This window comes from Phocoena sinus, chromosome 2 (assembly GCF_008692025.1).
Source record: "Phocoena sinus isolate mPhoSin1 chromosome 2, mPhoSin1.pri, whole genome shotgun sequence".
In the NCBI taxonomy this organism is placed as follows: domain Eukaryota; kingdom Metazoa; phylum Chordata; class Mammalia; order Artiodactyla; family Phocoenidae; genus Phocoena; species Phocoena sinus.
In genome coordinates, this window is record NC_045764.1 from 163,228,715 (window position 1) to 163,254,883 (window position 26,169).

A 26,169-nucleotide genomic window follows, 5' to 3' on the forward strand; every position below is an offset into this window, starting at 1 on the left:
CCCATTCAGACTGGGGAGTATGGTGAGGTGGCAGACACCAGTGCAAGGGCTCTCTCCACCCTGACTATTGGCAAGTCAGCATGTGCACGCTCCTTGCAAGTAGCGTCTAGGCTGCTCAAGCCCTTCTGTCTGTCCCAGTGGTTCTCCCAGAAGGTAAGGGGGCTTGTCTCCTCTGCGCAGGATCTTAGGACTGGGATGCCCAGATCGTAGCTCAACCTGCTTGCTCTCCAGGGCAAGGCTCCTTCCATGCAGACCTTCTCCTTTCAGATCCTTCCCAGGGGTGCAGGTCCTGACCTGATATCTTTTTTTTCCATCCTACCCAGTTATAGGAAAATATTTCTTGCAGCTTTGGTTGTATGGGAGTTCCTCTGTCAGTTTCCAGTTAGTTTTCCATGAGAATTACCTCCACATGTAGATGTATTTTTGATGTGTTTGTGGGGGAAGGTGAGCTCCATGTCTTCCTACTCTGCCATCTTGATCCCCCTCCTTGCTTTTACATTTTTAAACGGTTGAAAAAATTTTTCAAAGAATGACATTTTGAGACATGAGAAAATTATATGAAATTCAAATTTCAGTGTCCATAGATCAATTTTTATGGGAACACAGCCACACTGGTTTGTTTTCATATTGTCTATGGCTGCTTTCATACTACAGAGGTGGACTTGAGTGCTTGCAAAACAGACAGTAGATGGTATGTGACACAGATCACCTTGCACTACTTTGGTGCACTACAAATTGCAGTGACACAATTATAACCTGATAGAATTCTGAGTCCTATGTGTATTGTCACATCATGGCATTTTATTATTTTTTATTTCCAGCAGAAACCCATCATGTCAAAACAAGAGAAAAAAAAGAGAAAAGTGAACTTCGAATGCTGTGTTTTTAAGGCACAGTGGAGTGTGGATTATACCGCTATCGAATTAGATGGTAATGCATTATGTTTATTATGCAATGACAGAATACAAAGATACATTAACATTACCAGACTAAGCACTCATCACAATATTTTTAACTCACAGGAGAACAATGGTCAGAAAAATCAGAAATTTTAAATTATAGCAGAATGAGGTTTTACTTACAAAAGTAAGTTTCTGAGTGGCTCATTTGTTAGACAAGCAAAGAAAGCTGTCTATTGGTAATGGATTAACTAAATCATTTTAGACTGCAGTAGCTGAAGAAATGTGTCCAAAGAAAAAAACTTGTTTAAGACAATTAGCCTTTTGGCAAGAACAGTTGCTTAAAGAGTTGAGTGTGTTGGGAATAACATCAATAGTTAATTTAAAACAAGGCAAATACTTTTGAGTGGTTTTCTTTGAGTCTTGGTAAGTCAACAGATGTTACTAATACAACTCAGTTGTTTATTTGAGGAGTCAATGGCAAGTTTGAAGTGATAAAGAATTAGCTTCTATGAATAGTTTGCATGAAACAACTACAGGCTAGAATATTTTCAAAGACATTAGTGAGAAAGCAGTAATCTAATACAATGTATTTTTACACCACACTGGGGTATAAAAATATGTATGGGGGAAAATGGCTTGGACAAATTTACTTACAAACGTAAGTTGTTTAAAGCCTATGAGTATTCACTGTATTATTCTTTTGCAAGTATTTTGCGTGCACACACACACACACACACACACACTTGAATCGTGTGTTTTAGAACCAATAGTGTTAATGGTGAACTTCATTTTCTCCAGTGGATTTAACCATTACTGTTTCTGAGTTTTTATCAGGAACAGTAGCTAAAAATCCTGACTTGCCCACACAGCAGGTTAATGGCTTAGCAATGGTAAAGTTTTATTATGATATTTTGATCTCAGAGCCAAGACTGAAATTTTTCTAAATCAAAATTGCCCTCAACTACCATTATTATTATTATTATTATTTTGGCTGTGCTGCATGGCATGTGGGATCTTACTTCCCTGACCAGGGATCAAACCTGTGCCCCCTGCATCAGGAGCACATAGTCTTAACCACTGGATTGCCAGGGAACTCCCTCAACTACCATTATTAAACACTGAATGGCTTTAGAAATTAGCTTCTGCTGCACATTTGATAGTGTTTCTTAATAAATTCAACCTAAAATTATAAGGCAAAAGCAGAACTTATTTGAAACCGTTGGAAGGAAGGAAGGGGAGGAAGGGAGGGAGGGAGAAAAGAAAAGAAACAACAGGCCCCAAATGGAGTCACTTGTGCTAAGCCTCACATCAACAAACCAAAACTTAATAACTAACCTAACTGCAGTTTCAGCTTCTCCTAGGAGTGGAATTTTAAACCAATCAGTCTGGAATTTCCTGATCAACAGTAATGAGGTAATCTGCATGATAGACTGATCACCCCCACCACCCCCACCCCCAACCCCCGCCTCCCTCAAAGGAAGGTGACCTTGCCTGAAATAATCCTTTCTTTTGTTTTTGACTTTCTTGTCCCACTCTTTTTCTGCCTTCAAAAACCTTCCATTTTGTACAGCTCCTCAGAGCACTTTTCTACTTTCTAGATGGGATGCTGCCCAATTCATGAATCATTTAATAAAGCCATTTATTTAGGTCTTCAAATTTACTCAGCTGAATTTTGTTTTTTAAACAACACAACAGTGGTAAAGTTATTGGAACTATTAATGTTGTTTGAATAATAACATCAAGCTGCTTTATATACTTCCTGTGCTATCAAAACTTGAAACAAGAAGTAAGATCTCCATCCCCACATAAATCTGCAAGGGATATTTTTTCATAGCCTAATCTATAGTTCTAGCATGGTGTTTGGACTACTCCCCTTGGGCAAGCCCTGGTCTTGACTTCTGCCCTTATGTCCCAGTAGAAAGCCATCAAGAGCCCAAGTTTAATCAAGAGAAGAAAAATGCCCTCAGTGCAAAAGTGGCTTTGGCCCACAACTGCTCCTAAATTCCCTTTTTTTTTCACAACTTGTCTGACAGTTCCTTTAAACTGTTCAAAGAACAGTTTAAAGGTGATTTACATTTTAACCAGCATTTTTAGTTGTTTTCAAAGGAAGAGTTCTTTCTGAATAACTTGCCTACCAGTAATAGAAACAGAAGTCTGAGCAACTGTAAGCAGATAGAATAGTGAGTCTCCAGAGAAAGAGAACCAGGCACGGCCTTCTTGACAGGTCATTTTTGGCCTAGGTCATTTTGTGATCTAAGCCTGGCCACACTGCTTGTCCTTGTACAGGTCTCAGTAATTAATGACCTTAAGGAAACAAAAGAATGCAGAATCAAATGACTGTTATCAATAGCAAAGATAATAAATCAATTGTAACATCTCCCAGTTCTGTTTCAGTGGTAAAGATTAGCCAGAAGTGCTCAACTACCAGATCAACTGGAACCTAATGGATGATGATTTTGACCTTTTCTGACCCTTGTGATTTCAATCAACTAAAGCTTGGACTCTGTTGACTTTTGCCCTAATTCTATGCTGAATTCTCTTCTGCCCAAGCCCCTTCATGAATATATGCCCTTATCTTAAAACTTCCCCAATTTTGCTATTCGGGGAGACACTGGTTTGGGAAAGGTCCCTGGTGTTCTCCTTACTGGCTTCAAGTAATATAAATCCTTCTCCCAATCTTTGGCTTGATTGTGTCTTTTGGTTTGACACCCACCAAGAGGTGAACCCAGTTTACAGGTAACACAGTTACTTTTTAAAGCACCAGTTGTCCGTTTTTCATAGTTATGCGGCAGCTAATGACAGCAGTCCTCCTAAAATGCAAGAAACTAAACAGTAGATCCTAGCAAACCATGTGGGTGAAGTGTAGCCCCACAGAGAGTTTCTATGTGAACCCAGAGCTATGGCATCTCCCACCTACATAAAACTAAGTAACACAGAGAGAGTAAATGGCATGGTTGATTAACATAAGTAGTTATCTAGAAAGAATTAGGTTGCATCCCCACTTCACTTCTTATACTAAAGTAAACTTTACACAGATTAGGAGTTAAACATAAAAAATAAACCCACTAATGTACTAGAAAAATATATTGGAAAACTTTTTAACTTTAGGGAGGATTTCTCTATGCTAGAAAACTTAGAAGTCATAAAAGAAAATGCTGATAAATTCAGCTGCATAAAACAAAACAACAACAAAAACTTCTTCATAGCAAAAAACCTAAACATAGTAAAAAAGCAAGTAACAAAGACATCAAAGTGGAAAAAATACCTCAACTCACATCACTGACCAGTAGTTCCCAAACTTTAGTGTATATCACAGCTACCTGGAAAACCCCAAATTGGTGGATTTCTGATACAAGGTCCTGTATAATGCATGATAATTTGCATTTCTTACAAGTTCCCCTGTAATGCTGATGCTGCTGGTCCAGGAATCACAATCACACTTTAAAAACCACTCATAGACAAAAGGCTAATTGCTGCTTTCATATGTAGACAGGTATTAGATCCTATATTAAAATAATTAGAAAAAGACCAATGTACTAATGGAAAATACGCAAAGAGCTTAAACAAATACGCAAAGAGCTTGAACAGACAGGTCAAAGAAAAGGAAATACAACTGTCCTCCAAACGTATGAAAGCATACTCAAGACCCCTCAGTATGAGAGAAAAGCATGTTTTCAAAACATAACAAGATATCATTTTTCACCTTTTGGGGTAATACTTAGTGCTGGCAAGGGTGTGGGAAAACAGGCACTGTCACACATTGCTGTCAGGTATGTAAATTGTTATTGCCTCTGTGTAAGGCATTATCTACCAAAATTTTAAACGCATATGTCTTTTGAACAGTGAAGAATTTACCATAGAAATATTCATATTTACACATGTAAAAAATGGCAAAGGTATAAAGACATTTGCTGCAAGCAGAGTATTTAGAAGCACAATACTGGAAGAACCCAAACTCCCATCAATGATAGATTAATTGAATAAATTACAATACACAGTGGAATATTATATAGCTGTTAAAAAGGTAATCCTGTACATTTTGATATGGAACAAACTCCAACTTAGGTTTTTAAGAGAAAAACCCAAATCTTATAAATAGTTGTTAATTCTATTAATTTTAAGCACCTATTATGTTCATTTGTTACACCATAAGCAGATAAAATTTTAAACTAAGGGTTTTTTTTTTTAAGTTTTTCTTATGTTTCCCTAAGGACAAATTCAAATTCCAGCCTATGCAATTACTTTATGAATTGCTTACCTGACTGAACGATCATCACTTCCAGTCACGGCCAAAGGTTTAGTAGGATGGACGGCAAGTGCCCAAAGTTCACCTTCACAATGCCCTTGCATAATTAGGAAAGGTTTGTTTCTTTCATGCACCACAATTTCAAAAATTTCGCTGTCCTGTGTTCCAACTAGAATGTGGTCACCTCGCCAACAAACACTCCTTACAGACAAACCTAGTCAAATTGAATTGTATTTAAGATCAGTACTGTAATAACAGAATGCCAATCTGCCTAAACCACTGTTATTTTTTATACCTTAGATATAAGATAAAAGAAATCTGAAAGTCTTGGATCCACACATTTTCTTCATTTATCTGTACTGTTTTCTATGTGGACTATTTCTATTTTTATATACTTAATTTCTACCCATCCTTCAGGGAATACACTCTTCTTCCTTACTGGACAACATCAGTCGTAAGTCTGATTACTTCCTCAGCCAAAGGCTTACAACAGTGTGCATCATCCACAGAGTAATTATTCAGAATTCAAGAACTGTATTATTTTTCCTCTTATAATAATCTGACTTTTCTTGTGTTTATATTTCATTTCTTCAATGTGCTCATAAAATCATTAAGAAGAGAGACTTCTACTTTTTCTATATACAATCCCTTTTGTAACCTCAGGAAAGCTAGTGTTTTTCTCAGTTTTCTCATCTATATAGTATGGTCAACATTAAGCTCCCGTGTAACTTACAATGTAAGAATCAAATAAGAAAAAGTGCCAAATTATTTTGTAAACTTTAAAGTACAATAATGCTCAGCAAAACTAATGAAAACAGTATAACAGTTAACACTGGATGATCGTTATGTGCCAGACACTTCCAAATATTTTACATATATTAGCTCATTTAATTCTCTGAAATAGCTACTCTTATTCTCATTTTACAGATGAGGTATGCAGCTCAAGGTCACACATCTAATACTTCCAGTCCTCTCTTATAATACCACACTAGTGTATAATACGTTTACTTTTATAGTGAAAGATTGTTTTATTACATCAATTTTTAAAAACCCTCCCAAAGAAAAAATTATCTCCTGATTGCTGACAAATTTGGATGAAGGAAAAACACATATACATGAATTTAAATAATCCTAAACAAAAGTTCCCCTAGCTCTCAACACACTATTTTCAACAGTTTATTTGCTAAACAGTTACATTTAGCGTTCTAATAGTAAAATATTTTCAAAATTTAAGGTTACCAAAGTAAGTACCTATCACATCTCTCTGTAGGTCCCATTATAACAGGCATTAGACATGAAAAGAACCTCTGTCATAACACTAAACATAGATGGTCTTCAGGCAAAATTTCTCCTCTTCAGCAGAAGGATTTTAATTAAAATGTATACAGTATGAAGGAGCAAATATAAGTCTCATTTATTTTACAAAACATACTTTTAAGTTTACTGAAAGAAACCGACAACCCTTGGTATATTTAGAATTTGCCTAGTAATGAGATATTTGTTTTGTTATTACCTTTGTACCCCTGGTCTGTCTCCCTGAGATCAATCACAGTTATTGGTTTAAAAGTTAAATCCCAAAGACGAATACAGCCATCTCTGCCACCAGTAGCAAAGCCTTCTTCACAAGCATTCATGCTAAAAATTCCCGCCTAGAAGAGGGAATAAAATAATTTAACAATATATACTTTTTAAGAAAATACACTATATATGATGGTAGAAATCCACTTAAAATTTTTTTGATATGGCATAGGAATAATCAAATACATCAGAAAACACAAAGGATAATCTAGAAACAAATTTATGCATATATAGGAACTCAATGTGACCAAGGTGGTATTTAATGATATGGGCAAAACATAAAAGTTAAACCTTATACCACATATACAAATGAATTACACAAAAACAAAAACATGCAGACCAAATTCTAAACGTAAAACATGAAACAAATATATTAGAAGAGTCAGAACACTTATGTAACTTTGGGCTGTGAGAGAACTTTTTTTAAGCGTGGCAGGTTACCCACCAAGGCATAAAGGAAAAATTTCAATTTTTCATATGAGAAAAGATATCGTAAAAAAACAAACTGGGGAAATATTTGCATTGTGTATCACTGTCAAAGGTTAATATCCCTAATATGAATATGAATAATATTGAATAATAATATTGAATATGAACAAATGAATAAAGGAAAGAAAATCCAACAACAACAGTAACAAAAAAGGTACAGGATAAGAAAAGCCAATTAATGGAAATTCAAGTACAGCTGACCCTTGAACAATGCAGGTGTTAGGGGTGCCGACCTTTGTGTAGTCGAAAATTCTAGTAAAACTTAGACTTGGACCTCCACATCCAAGGTTCTCTATATCTGCAAGTTCTGTGGTATCCATGGATTCAACCAACCACAAATTGTGTAGTACTACAGTATTTGCTATTGAAAATAATTTGCATACAAGTGGACCCTTGTAGTTCAAACCCATGTTATTCAAGGGTCAACTCTAGTCAATAAATACATGAAATTTCACAAATAGACAGGAAAGCAAACTAAAACAAATAGTTATTATTTTTCACCCAGAAGACAAGCAAAAATTTACAAGAGTGGACACAACCTCTGCTGATGAGTATGAGGAAGAAACTGGTATTTTTATATATTGATGGTGAAAATGTGAATTGCCACAACCTTTGTTAGAATCTGCTATTTCTGGTCTTTAGGCATTTTGCTTAAAGCAAGTCCTGCTCTAAGTGGTTCTTTAATATACTTAATATGTAATACATATTGAATAGTGATTCATATTAATATATGTAATCACTTTTCTATTTGAAATTGTCCTGCTACCAATATGGCAGCTCTGTGCTCTCTAGCTCCCCTCACTATGTGAGGGACTCAACTGCTAAAAAAGCCCAAATCAAAAAACACTAAAAGGTTTTTGTTTGTTTGTTTTTAAAACATTTTTTGGCCATATCGCATGGCATGCGGGATCTTAGTTCCCCGACCAGGGATCGAACCCGGGACAGCCAGGGAAGTCCCTAAAAGGGACTAAACACTAAAAGGCTTTAACAACAGCTTTTTTTTTTTTTTTCCTGATAACTTATTTATATGAAAATCTCATGAAGTACAAAAATTAAATTCCTTTGCCACTCACTTAATGAATCAATGATATAAAAATTAAAAAGTTAATTTTATCCTAGAGCTATCCCCAAATTTCCCACTGGTAAACTGGCTACAAAAGCACTAGTTTTATTCTAATGTGGTTAATCTAGGATACTTTTAGGTTAAATTTAACAAACTTTTTTTCAACAATGAAAAAGACACCATACTAAAGCAATGCTTTGAACAAAATAATAATTATACTAATTTAATTGCATAATGTTTCTTCATTGAAATCTTGAAAACAATGAGACAAATTAATTCAATTGTAATAGTAGTTTTCAAGTTACTGAATTGAACAGAAAGTCTGCTATATTATGGAACCTTTTGTTCTAAGACAAGAAGGTAAGTAATTAATACCTAAAAGTATTTAAAATATTTAAATATACTTACAGTATGAGCTCCTTGAATTGTTCGTATAAGATTAATTCCTTTCCAAACATATATATCCCCATTGAGTGCACCAGAATATGTTAATTCATCCCTTGCACAGGCCAGGCACAATATTGTCTGAAGGTCACCAGTCTTACCGAAGACCCCTCGTTTTGGGGTCAGAGCATTTCCACATAAACTCCAGAACTAAAAAGTACATAGTATAATCGAATTACCAAAGAATGCTCATAATATAACCAAAAACATTTCCAGTACTTTGATGCTATATTAGAGCAGCAGACTAGAAATTACCTAAGAAACTCCCTTATGATACAATATTAAATGATACAATTTAATACAATATTGTATCAAACTCCCTTATGATACAATAGTTCAATGTTCACATCCTCATCTTAGTGTTGTCATTAGCTATGTTATAGCAGATAAATCACTGTTTCAATCCTTACTGTAAGAATAAGGGGGGGTTGAACTAAACTATTTTAAAAATATGCTGTGTTTCCCTTAGGTTTCTGGAAAAAAAACTACATAATCTTTTAGACAGATTAAAAAGTTGGGAAGGGTTAGCAATGAAAATGAAGCTAATATTCATTTCTTCAGTCACACTGGCAGTCACATTTCAAACGCTCAAGAGTCACATCTAACTAGTGGTTACTCTATGGGACAGCACTGATGTGGATTCTAGAACAATGGTTCTTAACTCCTGCTGAACATCAAAATCATTTGGATACCTGGGCTTCACTCTCCAGAGATTCTGTCTCAATTTATTTCAGTGGGGGTTCAGGTATATTGTGTCATTAATTTCCCCCAGGTGATTTTAATATGCAGCCAAAATTGAGAATCACTAATTTAGAAGAAAAAAATAGACTGAAATTGGGACTTACTGAAAGGAAGAGAACCAGCTATACTTATGCACAGAAATCACGGAGATTTTTAAATTTAAAAATCATACATTGATTAAAGCATTCATTAGCTATTTGAATGGATAAGTGATCATTTTTAGTTCTTTAAGGCTTCAGATTTTAAATTTAGATCTTTAGGTCTTAGAATAAGATCTTGAAGATCAGGTAAGATCTTTTAAGTACATAATATTAATAAATCATATTACTTTAAGTGGCAATTTACTTATTATAAAGTTGAACTTATTCTCTGGGCCTAACTTCTTTTATTTTATTTTATTATTTTTTTTTTTAAACATCTTTATTGGGGTATAATTGCTTTACAATGGTGTGTTAGTTTCTGCTTTAAAACAAAGTGAATCAGCTATACATATACATATGTTCCCATATGTCTTCCCTCTTGCGTCTCCCTCCCTCCCACTCTCCCCATCCCACCCTTCCAGGCTGTCACAAAGCACCGAGCTAATATCCCTGTGCCTTGCGGCTGCTTCCCCCCAGCTATCTACCTTACTACGTTTGTTAGTGTGTATATGTCCATGACTCTCTCTCGCCCTGTCAAAACTCACCCTTCCCCCTCCCCATATCCTTAAGTCCGTTCTCCAGTAGGTCTGCGTCTTTATTCCTATCTTACCCCTAGGTTCTTCATGACATTTTTTTCCCTTAAATTCCATATATATGTGTTAGCATACGGTATTTGTCTTTTTCTTTCTGACTTACTTCACTCTGTATGACAGATTCTAGGTCTATCCATCTCATTACAAATAGCTCAATTTCATTTCTTTTTAAGGCTGAGTAATATTCCATTGTGTATATGTGCCACATCTTCTTTATCCATTCATCCGATGATGGGCGCTTAGGTTGTTTCCATGTCCTGGCTATTGTAAATAGAGCTGCAATGAACATTTTGGTACATGACTCTCTTTGAATTTTGGTTTTCTCAGGGTATATGCCAAGTAGTGGGATTGCTGGGTCATATGGTAATTCTATTTGTAGTTTTTTAAGGAACCTCCATACTGTTCTCCACAGTGGCTGAACCAATTCACATTCCCACCAGCAGTGCAAGAGTGTCCCCTTTTCTCCACACCCTCTCCAGCATTTATTGTTTCTTGATTTTTTGATGATGGCCATTCTGACTGGTGTGAGATGATATCTCATTGTAGTTTTGATTTGCATTTCTCTAATGATTAATGATGTTGAGCATTCTTTCATGTGTTTGTTGGCATTCTGTATATCTTCTTTGGAGAAATGTCTATTTAGGTCTTCTGCCCATTTTTGGATGGGGTTGTTTGTTTTTTTGTTATTGAGCTGCATGAGCTGCTTGTAAATTTTGGAGATTAATCCTTTGTCAGTTGCTTCATTTGCAAATGTTTTCTCCCATTCTGAGGGTTGTCTTTTGGTCTTGGTTATGGTTTCCTTTGCTGTGCAAAAGCTTTGAAGTTTCATTAGGTCCCATTTGTTTATTTTTGTTTTTATTTCCATTACTCTAGGAGGTGGGTCAGAAAGGATCTTGCTGTGATTTATGTCATAGAGTGTTCTTCCTATGTTTTCTTCTAAGAGTTTGATAGTTTCTGGCCTTACATTTAGGTCTTTAATCCATTTTGAGCTTATTTTTGTGTATGGTGTTAGGGAGTGATCTAATCTCATACTTTTACATGTACCTGTCCAGTTTTCCCAGCACCATTTATTGAAGAGGCTGTCCTTTCTCCACTGTACATTCCTGCCTCCTTTATCAAAGATAAGGTGTCCATGTGTGCGTGGGTTTATCTCTGGGCTTTCTATCCTGTTCCACTGATCTATCTTTCTGTTTTTGTGCCAGTACCATACTGTCTTGATTACTGTTGCTTTGTAATATAGTCTGAAGTCAGGGAGCCTTATTCCTCCAGCTCCTTTTTTCGTTCTCAAGATTGCTTTGGCTATTCGGGGTCTTTTGTGTTTCCATACAAATTGCGAAATTTTTTGTTCTAGTTCTGTGAAAAATGCCAGTGGTAGTTTGATAGGGATTGCATTGAATCTGTAGATTGCTTTGGGTAGTAGAGTCATTTTCACAATGTTGATTCTTCCCATCCAAGAACATGGTATATCTCTCCATCTATTTGTATCATCTTTAATTTCTTTCATCAGTGTCTTATAATTTTCTGCATACAGGTCTTTCGTATCCTTAGGTAGGTTTATTCCTAGATATTCTTTTTGTTGCAATGGTAAATGGGAGTGTTTTCTTGATTTCACTTTCAGATTTTTCATCATTAGTATATAGGAATGCCAGAGATTTCTGTGCATTAATTTTGTATCCTGCTACTTTACCAAATTCATTGATTAGCTCTAGTAGTTTTCTGGTAGCATCTTTAGGATTCTCTATGTATAGTATCATGTCATCTGCAAACAGTGACAGCTTTACTTCTTCTTTTCCGATTTGGATTCCTTTTATTTCCTTTTCTTCTCTGATTGCTGTGGCTAAAACTTCCAAAACTATGTTGAATAAGAGTGGTGAGAGTGGGCAACCTTGTCTTGTTCCTGATTTTAGTGGAAATGCTTTCAGTTTTTCACCATTGAGGATGATGTTTGCTGTGGGCTTGTCATATATGGCTTTTATTATGTTTAGGAAAGTTCCCTCTATGCCTACTTTCTGGAGGGTTTTTATCATAAATGGGTGTTGAATTTTGTCGAAAGCTTTCTCTGCATCTATTGAGATGATCATATGGTTTTTCTCCTTCAATTTGTTAATATAGTTTATCACATTGATAGATTTGCGTACATTGAAGAATCCTTGCATTCCTGGAATAAACCCCACTTGATCATGGTGTATGATCCTTTTAATGTGCTGTTGGATTCTGTTTGCTAGTATTTTGTTGAGGATTTTTGCATCTATGTTCATCAGTGATATTGGCCTGTAGTTTTCTTTCTTTGTGACATCCTTGTCTGGTTTTGGTATCAAGGTGATGGTGGCTTCGTAGAAGGAATTTGGGAGTGTTCCTCCCTCTGCTATATTTTGGAAGAGTTTGAGAAGGATAGGTGTTAGCTCTTCTCTAAACGTTTGATAGAATTCACCTGTGAAGCCATCTGGTCCTGGGCTTTTATTTGTTGGAAGGTTTTTAATCACAGTTTCAATTTCAGTGCTTGTGATTGGTCTGTTCATATTTTCTATTTCTTCCTGATTCAGTCTTGGCAGGTTGTGCATTTCTAAGAATTTGTCCATTTCTTCCAGATTGTCCATTTTATTGGCATAGAGTTGCTTGTAGTAATCTCTCATGATTTTTTTTATTTCTGCAGTGTCAGTTGTTACTTCTCCTTTTTCATTTCTAATTCTATTGATTTGAGTCTTCTCCCTTTTTTTCTTGATGAGTCTGGCTAGTGGTTTATCTATTTTGTTTATCTTCTCAAAGAACCAGCTTTTAGTTTTATTGATCTTTGCTATTGTTTCCTTCATTTCTTTTTCATTTATTTCTGATCTGATTTTTATGATTTCTTTCCTTCTGCTAGCTTTGGGGTTTTTTTGTTCTTCTTTCTCTAATTGCTTGAGGTGCAAGGTTAGGTTGTTTATTCGAGATGTTTCCTGCTTCTTAAGGTGGGCTTGTATTGCTATAAACTTCCCCCTTAGAACTGCTTTTGCTGCATCCCCTAGGTTTTGGGTCGTTGTGTCTCCATTGTCATTTGTTTCTAGGTATTTTTTTATTTCCTCTTTGATTTCTTCAGTGATCACTTCATTATTAAGTAGTGTATTGTTTAGCCTCCATGTGTTTGTATTTTTTACAGATCTTTTCCTGTAATTGATATCTAGTCTCATGGCGTTGTGGTCGGAAAAGATACTTGATACAATTTCAGTTTTCTTAAATTTACCAAGGCTTGATTTGTGACCCAAGATATGATCTATCCTGGAGAATGTTCCATGAGCACTTGAGAAAAATGTGTATTCTGTTGTTTTTGGATGGAGTGTCCTATAAATATCAATTAAGTCCATCTTGTTTAATGTATCATTTAAAGCTTGTGTTTCCTTATTTATTTTCATTTTGGATGATCTGTCCATGGGTGAAAGTGGGGTGTTAAAGTCCCCTACTATGAATGTGTTACTGTTGATCTCCCCTTTTATGGTTGTTAGCATTTGCCTTATGTATTGAGGTGCTCCTATGTTGGGTGCATAAATATTTACAATTGTTATATCTTCTTCTTGGATCGATCCCTTGATCATTATGTAGTGTCCTTCTTTGTCCCTTTTAATAGTCCTTATTTTAAAGTCTATTTTGTCTGATATGAGAATTGCTACTCCAGCTTTCTTTTGGTTTCCATTTGCATGGAATATCTTTTTCCATCCCCTTACTTTCAGTCTGTATGTGTCTCTAGTTCTGAAGTGGGTCTCTTGTAGACAGCATATATAAGGGTCTTGTTTTTGTATCCATTCAGCCAATCTGTGTCTTTTGGTGGGAGCATTTAGTCCATTTACATTTAAGGTAATTATTGATATGTATGTTCCTATTTCCATTTTATATATTGTTTTGGGTTCGCTACTATAGGTCATTTCCTTCTCTTGTGTTTCGTGTCTAGAGAAGTTCCTTTAGCATTTGTTGTAAAGCTGGTTTGGTGGTGCTGAACTCTCTCAGCTTTTGCTTGTCTGTAAAGGTTTTAATTTCTCCATCAAATGTGAATGAGATCCTTGCTGGGTAGAGTAGTCTTGGTTTCAGGCTATTCTCCTTCATCACTTTCAGTATGTCCTGCCACTCCCTTCTGGCTTGTAGGGTTTCTGCTGAGAGAGCCGCTGTTAACCTTATGGGGATTCCCTTGTGTGTTATTTGTTGTTTTTCCCTTGCTGCTTTTAATATGCTTTCTTTGTATTTAATTTTTGACAGTTTGATTAATATGTGTCTTGGCGTGTTTCTCCTTGTATTTATCCTGTATGGGACCCTCTGTGCTTCCTGGACTTGATTAACTATTTCCTTTCCCATATTAGGGAAGTTTTCAACTATAATCTCTTCAAATATTTTCTCAGTCCCTTTCTTTCTTTCTTCTTCTTCTGGAACCCCTATAATTCGAATGTTGGTGCGTTTCATGTTGTCCCAGAGGTCTCTGAGACTGTCCTCAGTTCTTTTCATTCTTTTTTCTTTATCCTGCTCTGCAGTAGTTATTTCCACTACTTTATCTTCCAGGTCACTTATCCGTTCTTCTGCCTCAGTTATTCTGCTATTGATCCTATCTAGAGTGATTTTAATTTCATTTATTGCATTGTTCATCGTTGCTTGTTTCATCTTTAGTTCTTGTAGGTCCTTGTTAACTGTTTCTTGCATTTTGTCCATTCTACTTCCAAGATTTTGGATCATCCTTACTATCATTATTCTGAATTCTTTTTCAGGTAGATTGCCTATTTCCTCTTCATTTGTTAGGTCTGGTGGGTTTTTATCTTGCTCCTTCATCTGCTGTGTGTTTTTCTGTCTTCTCATTTTGCTTATCTTACTGTGTTTGGGGTCTCCTTTTTGCAGGCTGCACGTTCGTAGTTCCCGTTGTTTTTGATGTCTGTCTCCAGTGGCTAAGGTTGTTTCAGTGGGTTGTGTAGGCTTCCTGGTGGAGGGGACTAGTGCCTGTGTTGTGCTGGATGAGGCTGGATCTTGTCTCTCTAGTGGGCAGGTTCACGTCTGGTGGTGTGTTTTGGGGTGTCTGTGGCCTTATTCTGATTTTAGGCAGCCTCTCTGCTAATGGGTGGGGTTGTGTTCCTGTTTTGCTAGTTGTTTGGCATAGGTTGTCCAGCACTGTGGCTTGCTGGTCGTTGAGTGAAGCTGGGTGCTGGTGTTAAGATGGAGGTCTCTGGGAGATTTCCGCTGTTTAATATTATGTGGAGCTGGGAGGTCTCTTGTTGACCAGTGACCTGAAGTTGGCTCTCCTACCTCAGAGGCAGAGCCCTGACTCCTGGCTGGAGCACCAAGAGCCTTTCATCCACACGGCTCAGAATAAAAGGGAGAAAAAGTAGAGAGAATTAGTAGAAGTATGAGGAAAGAAAGAAGGAAAGGAGGAAAGGAAGGAAGGAAGAAAGAAGCAAAGAAGGAAAGAAAGGAGGGAGGGAGGGAGGGAGGGAGGAAGGAAGGAAGGAGGGAAAGAAGGAAAAAAAGAAAGAAAGATGATACAGTAAAAATAAAATAAAGTATAATATAGTTATTGAATTAAAAAATATTTAGAAAAAAAAAAAAAGGGACGGATAGAACCTTAGGACAAATGTTGGAAGCAAAGCTATACAGAGAAAATCTTACACAGAAGCATACACATACACCTTCACAAAAAGAGGTAAAGGGGGAAAAATCATAAATCCTGCTCCCTGAGACCACCTCCTCAATTTGGGGTGATTCGTTGTCTAAAGGAGGGAGGGAAGGAAGGAAAGAAAGAAAGAACGAAGGTAAAGTATAATAAAGTTATTACAATTAAACTTAATTATTAAGAAAAAGAATTTTTAAAAAAAAGTCATGGACGGATAGAGCCCTAGGACAAATGGTGGAAGCTAGAGTATACAGACTAGATGTCACACAGCATACACGTACACCTTCACAAAAAGAGGAAAAGGGAAAAAAAATCATAGATTTCGCTCCTAAATTCCACCTCTTCAATTTGGGATCATTCCTTGTCTATTCAGGTATTCCACAGATGCAGGGTATATCAAGTTGATTGTGGAGCTTTAATCCGCTGCTTCTGTGGCTGCTGGGAGAGATTTCCCTTTCTCTTCTTTGTTTTCACAGCTCACAGGAGCTCAGCTTTGGATGTGGCCCTGCCTCTGCGTGTAGGTCGCTGGAGGGCGTCTGTTTTTTCGCTCAGACAGGACAGGGTTAAAGGCGCCGCTGATTCGGGGGCTCCAGCTCACTCAGGCCGGGGGTTGGGGGGGGGGGAAGGAGGGGCACTGCGTGTGGGGCGGGCCTGTGGCGTCAGAGGCGGCGTGACGTTGCAGCAGAGGCCGGCGTGATGTTGCACCAGCCTGAGACCCGCCGTGCGTACTCCCGGGGAAGTTGTCCCTGGATCCCGGGAACCTGGCAGTGGCGGGCTGCACAGGCTCCGCGGAAGAGGGGTGTGGAGAGTGACCTGTGCTCGCACACAGGCCCCTTGGTGGCGGCAGCAGCAGCCTTAGCGTCTCCCGCCCGTCTCTGGGGTCCGCGGTTTTAGCCGCGGCTCGCGCCCGTCTCTGCGGTTTGCGCTTTCAGCCGCGGCTCGCGCCCGTCTCGGGGGCTCGCGCCCTCAGCCGCGGCTCGCGCCCGTCTCTGGGGTTTGCGCTTTCAGCCGCGGCTCGCGCCCGTCTCGGGGGCTCGCGCCCTCAGCCGCGGCTCGCGCCCGTCTCTGGGGTTCGCGCTTTTAGCCGCGGCTCGCGCCCGTCTCTGGAGTTCCTTTAAGCAGCGCTCCTAAACCCCTCTCTTCGCGCACCAGGAGACAAAGAGGGAAGAAAAAGTCTCTTGCCTCTTCGGCCGGTGCAGGCTTTTCCCCGAACTCCCTCCCGGCTAGTCGTGGTGCACTAACCCCTTCAGGCTATGTTCAAGCCGCCAACCCCAGTCCTCTCCCTGAGCTCCGTCCAAAACCAAAACCCGAGCCTCAGCTCGTAGCCCCGCCCGCCCCGGCGGGTGAGCAGACAAGCCTCTCGGGTTGGTGAGTGCTGGTCGGCACCGATCGTCTGTGCAGGAATCTCCCCGCTTTGCCCTCCGCACCCGTCACTGTGCACTACTCCGCGGTCCCGAAACTCCCCCCTCTGCCTCCCGCAGTCTCCGCCCGCGGAGGGGCTTCCTAGTGTGTGGAAACTTTTCCTCCTTCACAGCTCCCTCCCACTGGTGCAGGTGCCGTCCTTATTCTTTTGTCTCTGTTTTTTCTTTTGCCCTACCCAGTTACGTGGGGAGTTTCTTGCCTTTTGGGAGGTCTGAGGTCTTCTGCCAGCCTTCAGTAGGAGTTCTGTAGGAGTTGTTCCACGTGTGGATGTATTTCTGGTGTATCCGTGGGGAGGAAGGCGATCTCCGCGTCTTACTCTTCCGCCATCTTCAAGGTCCCCCCGCTGGGCCTAACTTCTTTATGCAGAACTATCTAATGTGTATACTCCTGCCCTGCCCCATATTCATTTCTTTCTTTCTGCAAACATTAACTTTACCTGAATCCACGTAAAAGAACAAAAACCCTCATCATGAAGATTTATGTTTGACTTCCCTATCTTCTTCCAAAAATGAACAAATCATTCCAAATGTGTATCTTTCTTATTTTTAAGCTTTACAAGTAAAGGAATTGCTCAGCTTTGAAAATATCAGAGAGCAACATACTAATCTCTTTTTCATCCACCTCTGTTTCTCTCTGTCTCTCTCTCACTGTCTCTCTCTCTCTCCCTCTCTCTCTCTCTCTCTCTCTCTCTCTATATATATATATATATACCCACGCACGTATATATACACACACACAAATATGTGTGTGTATGTGTGTGTGTGTGTGTATATATATATATATATATATATATATATATATCCTAAATTGTAGTGTGATGTGTGCTTAGTGGCAGAGAATAAGTAATCATGACTATTATAAAGCAAGACCCTTCTAGTACCTTGATATGTTTTACACCACAGCTGACCAGTTTATTTGGCTGGTACACATCCCAAGAAATATCAAATATCTGTAAACAAATCAGATTCATGGTTAAAATACTTATTTCCAGAATCATTTAAGAATCCTGTCCAAAAGCCCAAATAGCCCCAAACCCTACATATCATAAAACAATATTCCTCAATAAATAATAATCAGAACCCTACACTTCAAGATCCTATGAGAAATAAAGTATGTAAATGATAAGGAATAAAAACTATTTCTTAGTTTCTGTGAACCATATGAAACTACTAGTGGAGTGAAAATTAACATCTCTTTCTAATTTTTAAAAAAAATTTGGTCTATAAATAACAAGAATGATTCAACAGAAACAGGGGATGAGGCAGGTAAGTGCATAATTTCTAAAGAGGAAAGATAATTAATAGAACATACACAACACTTATACAGCCAGAAATAGAGAACATTTTTGTAGCTTTCTATCACACAGAATTACTTACATAAAAGATCCAAACATTTATTTCACAGTAAAAATTCTGTTTCTAGTTTTCAGTTTTTAAAAATTGTTTATGGGTCAAACAAAACTAACTTATATTTTGGAGATCCCCAGGCATCATTTTTTTTCTAAGGTTCCATAAATTATAAATACACACAAACAATTTTTGTTACAAAATCAAACAAGAAAAAACCCAGCTGAAATAAAATATGCATTAAATATATACTTAATAATAAATGAAAGAAAAATTAATATTTGAAAAATAATCTCATAACAGATAAAAAACAATTCTGCTATCTGGTAGTCTTTACCATGTTTCTTTGATATCTGCCTGCATAATCACCTAATATGCTTACTACCTCTAAAAATTTACCAAGTGATAGTCTTTAGTGATAATGAAGAAAGAATACATCTTATAAATTAACATTTAACAACTCACCATACATTTAATATACAGATTAAATGAAAAACATACTGATGCACCTTTAAAATACTAACCACAAAAATACTTTTCAAAAATTCCAATGACAGTACCATTTTTCATAGTAATCAGTCTACTTACTAAGTCCAAAGTACTAAAGTGTGAAATGCTTTGATCTAAGTAAATCAGAATACACAACTGTCTAATAAAATGTACCTAACACTTTAATAATTATCTAAATTGTGTTTGCGTATAACAGGCCCCTCTGAGAATCTGCTGAAAACCAAGTTTATTTTCCAAAATGCAAATACATTAAAATTTTTTATACAATTTTTACAGATTCATAGATTTTCCCCAAATAGAATCAACGACTGTAGCTCCTGTGTTGGTTCAGGTTAGGTGATTATGCAGACAGATGTCAAAGAAACATGGTAAAGACTACCAGATAGCAGAATACAGCGGATACACCAAAAAATCAGATATTTTAAAGAGTTTAAGACAAAATATTCATTATATTAATTTCATACAACTTGGAATAAGGAATTTATTTTTAACAAGTTTCCAAAGTGAAAAATGTTAGGTCTCTAACATAATTTCAAATTCATACGTGGAACAGTATTCACCTTAACTATGATGCATATGTAATAAATCAGTGATAAATCAAACTGAATAATAAATAGAGCCTAGGCATGAACCATTCAATTTTTAAATTTAGGTTTGAATAACTTAAAACTCATCATTTTTGCCAAAGCAAACACTGGGTTAAAGCTTTTATGCTAAAACTATACATATCAAGTCATGTTTTTGAGTACCACAATACATATACGCATTCTAAAATTTTATGAGTATTTATAACTGCATTTAAAATTTTAAATTACACATGAGCAACTGGCAATAACAAAACACAGAAACATAAAATCTCCTGACTCTTCTCTGGCTTTTTCCCACGCAGTACCCATTAGAAACTCCAAAGGAGAATACTTACTCTATCTGTGTGACCTGGAGCCATAGATAACATTTTTCCTCTTTTCCAATCCCAAACGCAAACTGCATTCTTTGAATCAAGTCCAACTGAAACCAAGCGCTGAATTATGTCCAAGAAGACCAGGGAGCAGGGGGAATAAAAAAGTAAACAAATAAAAAAGGAACCAAATTATAAATGGCAAACAAATTCTACTCATGGGTATTATAAACATCAAAACTTACACACTTACATTTTATAGACCTCATAGAGAAAGGCTGGATGTATTTCATCTTGTTAATATTTGCATATATGTGTAGTTCTTCATATAAGAAACAGAAGAAAGACTTCCATTTCTAACAGTAGGATTGACAGAACACCCTAAACATCTCTCCTGCCAAAAACTAAAAATGCTAGATAAAATGAAAAAACATCTTTTTAAATGCACTGTTGAGCTGTCAAGGAATTAAGAAATCTGAGAACAAAAACAAAGTGATTTCCTATGGGAATCCTGGAAGTAAGAGAGCTCCTATACCCACTTTACTCTAAAGGTATCAGCTAACTCCTAGTAAGCCTGATTTTTGTTCTTCAGGCTAAAGAGGAATAGGAGATAAAGTTTAGGGCCTGCCCAAGGTAGGGATTTGAATTGCAGACATTTGACTAAAGCAGTAACTCCTCAGAGTAAGGGAGAACAAGAAACCATCCCTTTTCAAAGAAAGGGGCAGTGATGCATGAAGGGGAAAAAAACCCTCCTGAAAATATGTAGCCACAAACAACCTTCACATGGTTGTAGGGCCTATGTCCACATGAATCATGAATCCTTCAAATGAAAAATTTCATTCAGAGCGGTCCTAAGGGTTGCAGAGTTTTCAAGCATTTTCAACTATGTGGCACAGGCAAATATAAATCCTATATGGAGGACTGATAAATCAATCCACCCCTCGAAGAATTCCTACAAGTAGCAAGTCAATAAAAAATAAACTTAAAACAAACAACCCCCACACCCAATAACCAGAGGAAATAAGGGACCATGAGTGAGAATCAGCAAGTCACCAGAAACAGAACAATCAGTCTTGAAAAGTATCAGACATTGGAATTATCAGATAATATAAAATAAGCTTAATATTAGTAGAGAAATAAAATTAAGGCTTCAAAATATCTTCATATGAGACAAGAATGGGAGACCATAAAAAGTATCCCAGCAAATTTAAGGAAGCAAACAATTTCTAGAAATGAAAAATAAATGAAATTAAAAATTCAGTGGAAAAAAGAAAAAAATACCTCAGTGGAAGAGTTATATAGGAGATTAGAGGGAGATGAAGAGACTGAGCTGAAAAGAGGGGACAGTGAGATGAGAAGTATGAGAGAGGTTAGGAAACATGAAAGATGGCCTTTGGTCATGAAGGAGTATTAGGGTCTGAACTTGCCCCCCTGCCATCAACTAGAAAACTGTACAAAATATATAAAACAAATATTTTTGGACATTCTTAACAGGAAGTGAAGCACTGTAAACCCTGAATGAGGGGGAAGCAAACAAGGTAAGTTCTGCAATTGCCCCAGCCTTCATTTAGGTGGCATTTTCCAGACTATAGCACAGAAAGGTGGAAGCGAAACAGAGCCCAGAAGACTTGCTGATTTGAGAAGACAGAGCCTGGAGTTCAGAGAGGCCAAGATGGCTAGAATTTGCAGAGCAGAAAAAGAACTCTAGAAAATCTGTTTATGGGTCCCCTTGAGAACACCAGTGTTTGCATGTATAAGGTGAAATCCATGAGGCCATGCAAAGAACAAATTCTGAAAAAAAGAACAATTACTGGGAAGCTAAAGCCAAACAATTCCCAGAGATCATAAAGGGTCAGGATCACTCAAATCCCCAATAGCAAGAATGGAGGTATATCCTCGAATTCACTGTGTATTCAGTAGAGATTCCAGAAGGGTCACACCACAGTAGTGAAGTTAAACCAGTGGTCCTAGAGGAAAAGCTACTCTAGCCTTGACCAAAAAAAGCTTGAAAGCAAGCTTTTCAAAAGGACCAAACTGATCGACAAGGAACTTAACTACCTACAAATACAATGTCCAACATGCTTTAAAGGGATACAACAAAATCCAGCATTCAGAATGTAATATACACAATGTCCAGCATCCAATAAAAAAAATTACTGAACATGTTAAAAAAGAGGAAAATGTGACCAATAACCAGGAGAAAAATCAGTTAATAGAAACAGACCCAAGAATCACAGAAATGATTAAAATTAGAAGATATTGGCTGTTAAGATGGAAATGTTCAAGATGCTCCAGAATTATTTTAAAACAAACACATAAAGAATAAAAAGAGAAATGGAAGCTATAAAAGAAAAACATGTTGAACTTTAAATATAAATGTTAAATTATCTGAAATGAAAATTCACTCCAAAGGATTACCAGCAGCTTAGACAATGAAGAAAAAATAAATGAACTTGAAGACACAGCAACAGAAACTATCAAAAATAAAGCACAGAAGGAAAAAGGGAACAAAGTAACAGAGCCTCAGTTACCTTTAGAAAAATTTCAAGTGGTCTAACGTACAGGTAATTGTGATTCCAAAAGGAGAAGAAAGATGGAAGAAAAGAAAAACAAAACTGAAGAAATAATGGCCAAAACTTTCTCAATTTGATAAAAAACATAAACCCACAAATCTAAGATGCTCGATAAACTTCAAGCAGGATAAATCACACACACAGAAAAAACACATCCACACACATGGGCATCAAACTGTTGAAACCAGCGCTAAAGAGAAAAACCTTAAAAATGGCCAAATAAGAGAGAGAATTTTGGTGTGTAAAGACAAAGATTTAAAAATAATCCTGGGCTTCTTCTCATCTGAAGCTATGCATATCAGATGACAATGAATAACCTCTCTAAAGTGCTGAGGGGGGAAAAAAGTCAACACAGAATTATATACTTACCAAAAATATCTTTTGAAAACTGGGTCAAAATTAAGTCTTTTTCAAATAAACAAAAGATGAGAAAATTCATCAACAAATCAGCACTATATGATACCAGAAGTTTCTTCAGGCAGAAGGAAAATGATACCAAAGAGAGACTTAATTTACACATATCAATGAAGAGTACCCAAATGGTAAATATGTAAATAAGACTTTTCTTACTTTTAATTTTCTTTGAAAACTGTTTAAGGAAAAATCACAACAGTTATAATGGAGTTTACAAAGCATGTAAAATGAATGAAAATGAAAGAAGTAAAATGAATGACAACAATAGCACAATAAACAGAAGGAGAAAAACGAAATAGCAGAATACATATTTTCCCGTATTTTTTCAAAGTGCACAGGAAACCTCATGAAGATCACAGAATTGTGAATTACAAAATAAGCCTAAACAAATTTTTAAAAATTAAAATACAGAGTATGTTCTCTGACAAACACAGAATGAAATCAGAATAACAGAAAGTTATGCAGAAAATCCTCTAAATATCTGGCAACTATCAGTACAATTCTAAGTAACGGCAGAGTTAAAGAAGAAATCACAAGGACCCACCCACAACACGTACTTTGAAAAGCACTGGTTTAGAAGCAGGGGTAGGCAAATTATAACCCTCAGGCCTGTACCCTGCTTTTTGTAAATAAAGTTCTACTGGAACACAGCCACACCTATTCCTTTATAAGGTGTCTATGACTGCTTTCACACTACAATGCAGAACTGGATTAGCTGTGACTCCAGCTACTGGAGTAGCTGAGACTGCATGGCTCAAAAGCTTAAAATATTTACTATCTGACATGTTGTAGAAAGTTTTGCCAATCTCTGGTTTACAGCACAGATTCTGGTACCAGACTGCCTAGGTTTAAATACCAGCTCCATCTCTCACTAACTGGATGACTTTGGGCAGTTATTTAGCCTCTCTGTACCTTAGGTTCCTCACCTCCTAAATAGGGATAATGAAAAAAAACCTCATAGGGTTAACATATATAAAGGAATTAGAAGAGTGCTTGGCATAACCTTAATGTTATATAAATGTTTGTTATCATCATCATTATTATTATGTTCCCATAACCATAATTAACTTTAAGAACCCATGCCCTCCACCCGTCTGAATGAGAAATGTCATTTAGTACCTAGCTAGAAAGTTTCCACATAGTAAAATTACTAGCTAAGTCCCCAAATGGGTAGAATGAATGGCTTACATAAAAAGATACAGAATATATTTTGTATCTGGCTCTCCATGAAGTCACACTTGCAGAAAGTCCAAATGAACTAGAGGAGATGATTTGCTCTTCTTAAGAGTCTTTAATATTTGGGAACTAGAGAGTAATCAGCAAATATCTAGCTAAAACAAAGATATCTACCTCTTGCTATAGTATACTATGTAGAGATTAAAATTCACAAGACAAGAATAAAGTGAGGAACAGTCAGAGAGGCACTGCCCTTTCTATCAATGCCTCTTCTCTCTGGCTAAGTTCATCACACACAAAGTGAACCACAACTGGTCAAAAGCTTTAAAACTCCATGTACCTCAATAGAGCCCCAGAGCATCTGGCTCTGCACAGGCAGTAACAAAATAGACCTGGGAGCACTTCCTCTGTAGCCCTGATAAACATATCATGGCCAAAATCAACCTCCCTAACAACAGGTTAAGTAACAGCAGAGAGGAAAAGATAAAAATAACCAAGCAAATACTACCTCCTCTCTTAGCTTTCTTTCATTTTTTACTTCATCATCCTTTCTCACAGGTGAGGAAGAGCATAAAGAAAGTTTTCCAGTGAAAGCAATGCTGGAACCGTATCTTAGAAGATAGAGACAGTCGGGTAGAAAAATAAGAGAAAATTCACTTAAGGCCAAAGGATACCAAGATCGCTCATGGTGCTTTCAGGAAAGAGCTAGTATTTTGGTGTGGCTGAGGGGAGGAGTTGCCAAGGGGAAGTGGCAGGAGACAAGACTGGAGAGGTAGGCCAGAAACAGGAGAAAGAATGAGCTTTGTTTTTTTAATGAGTTAGAATAAAGAGAGAATTCAGTTTTAAACATGTAATAAATGGTATATCTATACGACATTCAAAGAGAGTATATGGAGGTGAGGAGAGAAGCTGAGGCCACTGTTAACTGACACAGGAGTTAAAGTCATGGATCTAGTAATCACCTAAAGAGAATAAGTGAAGTGAGGGGGGCTGGGGGAAGGAAGGCTACAGACTCCTAGGAACACTGACATTTAAGAAGCAGACAGAAGGAACAGCTCCTTTCAAGATAACTAAGAACTAACAGTCAGATAGGGAGAAAGAAAACCAGATAAAGAAGGCTCTATCCAGCTTCCCAAATTCCTCCCTGATCCTATTCCCAAACAAAATCTTGGTTGTGTCCATTAATTAAACCGGAAGTATAGCTGACCTTGAACAACATAGATTTGAACTTCCTGGGTCCCCTTACACACAGATATTTTCCAACAGTAAACACTACAGTACTACAGGTTCACAGTTGGTTGAATCCACAGACGTGGAGGAACCGTGAATATGGAGGGCCGACTATAAGTTATATGCAGATTAACCCCTGCGTTGTTCAAAGGTCAACTGTATTTATTAAAAAGTTCTAGCACACTAAATACTCAAATGAGAAAAGTATCTTAATAGGCACAACTAGACGAATTCCATGAGTACCTATAAGTGTGAAACATATTCAAATAATAGACAAACGTAAAAGATTCTAATATGGGGGTGAGGGGTCCTTGTGATCTCAGTATTTATTAAGTGACGACTAGTTGTTACAAATGTTACAAAGTAAAAATACCAAATTTTGCAAAATATCCAGGACTTAATGTAGTAAATATTGGTCAATTCATAAAGAAAGCCATCAGAAATTAGGATCTGGCAGAGCAATGGAAGAGATGAAAACTCAAAACTAATACAATAGGCACTTGAGATATGTCTAGATATCAAGAGATTACTAAAAGGTCCTTGGAAAAATCAGTGAACTCCTTTAATATTTTTGCAAATACGACTCTTCATAATCATGTACCAGCACATAATCGACAAAGTTAGGCTAAAAAATTAACATTTTATTCTTAGTTCATTCTATAAATTAGCAGAGTTTTAACTATAACTTAGATTTTGTTAAATATGGGAATGTGTTTTTATAAATTATCATTGTGTTTTCAAGATAAAGTATCAAATTCTCCTCCTCCTACCCTCTCTCTACCATTTA

The 26,169-nt window shown here is 37.1% G+C and overlaps 1 protein-coding gene across 3 annotated transcripts in view; it reads right to left on the bottom strand.

Annotated features, from left to right (window-relative positions):
• EML5 (EMAP like 5) overlaps positions 1 to 26,169 on the bottom strand; it is a 172,045-nt gene that overhangs the window by 109,168 nt on the left and 36,708 nt on the right. For all 3 annotated transcript variants that reach the window (XM_032621288.1, XM_032621290.1, XM_032621289.1), the window contains exons 3-7: positions 20,014 to 20,112; positions 18,116 to 18,184; positions 8,687 to 8,872; positions 6,662 to 6,797; positions 5,161 to 5,362 (exon numbers count right to left, since the gene is read on the bottom strand). In XM_032621288.1, the coding sequence (XP_032477179.1) occupies positions 5,161 to 5,362; positions 6,662 to 6,797; positions 8,687 to 8,872; positions 18,116 to 18,184; positions 20,014 to 20,112 (692 nt within the window). The remainder of the gene's footprint in view (positions 1 to 5,160; positions 5,363 to 6,661; positions 6,798 to 8,686; positions 8,873 to 18,115; positions 18,185 to 20,013; positions 20,113 to 26,169) is intronic.